Raw genomic sequence first — 1,513 nt, forward strand, 5'->3', positions numbered from 1 at the left:
TGCTTTGCATTGTGATCCTCAACAACTATATAATATATTAACTATAGTGTAATGAATTATTTATTTCTTTCTTTATTATCAGTGTGAATTTAATATATGTGCATTGCTGGTGAAACAATGCTGTCTCATGAGGCATCTCCTCCACAAAACTTGAATCACATTGGTCAAAGCACTGGGATTTCAGATTTGTTTGGCATGCCTAAAACCTCATGCAATAGCACTCTTGGTTCCCGTGTGAGATGAGAGAATAATCTCAAAACTCTTCAAATAATAGTTTCATTCTATCTATATACTGAGGATCTAGCAGTCTACTAGCAAGTAGTGTGTTTAATTTTCTCAAATAAAACAAGGTTGTTGCTGAACTTTATGTGGCCATATATATATATAGTTGAAGGAGCTTGTTTTCTTTCCTTGAGAGAGTTACGTTGCTTTTCTTGGATTATCTTCTTCAATGAAATCTCACAGGTCAGAACCTGCACTTTTTATTTGATTATTCACAACCTTTTGAGCTTGGAATTCAGGTAATTGGTTTCTGTTAATAGCTTTGCTTTGTTCTGAGAAGCTTATCATGAACTTAATCCACTGTTTCATAACAACGTTTTAGAATTTTATTATATAGTTTGGTTTTGGGCCACTTTTTCACCTTCCCATCAGGTTTTATTTTGATTTTAGAATTTTGCTATATAGCATAGGTTCCATATAAAGCATTGAAAATGATCTATCATCATATATCTATGTTTAGAAATCATTACTTGCAAAGTGGTGCACTAATAAGCACTATTAATGGTTCTCTGTATGGCCCTAATATTAATGACATTATACCAAGAATATATATATTCTTTTTGGTTTAAATATCTAAGAGAGATAGTATATGAAAAGAAGAGAAAGTACATACTTGGTTGGTTATGTATTATTCTCTCTCTATCTGTACGTTTATATATCTGTGGTAAAAGAAATTATTTATGGTGAGAAAATTTCAGCAAATAACTTAGGGAATGGAAGATATTTTTTTGTTATTCAAGTTTGTGGTCCAAATTTTTGGAATGAGGGAAGCATGGGACTAAGAAACAGACAACTTATGCATAAAGGGAAGTTGATGTCATCATTTTGTAGTATTAGGGCTCAATGCCATTATTATAGTTTAGCAGTACATATATACACACATTCCCCCACACCAACATAGCTATTTTCAGCATAAACAATATGATGTTTCCATTGATCATTTCAGGTAACATCAAATTGATAACTGATATATGAAGGTTGAATGATAAACATACATGAACATCTGAACACAAGTTTCCACCAAAGTATAGTTATTAGTTAATACTGCAGAAGCTTAATTAGCAGTTAGATATCCAATAATGGAGAAGAAGCTCATTAGGCCATGTGACAGAGAATACATGAGGATGGCCATGCTAAAACATGAACAAACTTTCAAACAACAGGTACTTCTTCTTCTTCTTCCCTTTCAGTTTATATACAAATAATAATTTGTCTTAATAATAACTAGATT

At 31.9% G+C, this 1,513-nt stretch overlaps 1 protein-coding gene across 1 annotated transcript in view; it reads left to right on the top strand.

The window, feature by feature from the left end:
• The window catches only part of LOC107640045, a 1,512-nt gene continuing 642 nt past the window's right edge, over window positions 644-1,513 (top strand). The window contains exon 1 of the mRNA XM_021123558.1: window positions 644-1,486. Within this exon, the coding sequence (XP_020979217.1) occupies window positions 1,362-1,486 (125 nt within the window). The 5' untranslated portion in view covers window positions 644-1,361. The remainder of the gene's footprint in view (window positions 1,487-1,513) is intronic.

This window comes from Arachis ipaensis, chromosome B05 (genome assembly GCF_000816755.2).
Source record: "Arachis ipaensis cultivar K30076 chromosome B05, Araip1.1, whole genome shotgun sequence".
NCBI classification, from domain to species: domain Eukaryota; kingdom Viridiplantae; phylum Streptophyta; class Magnoliopsida; order Fabales; family Fabaceae; genus Arachis; species Arachis ipaensis.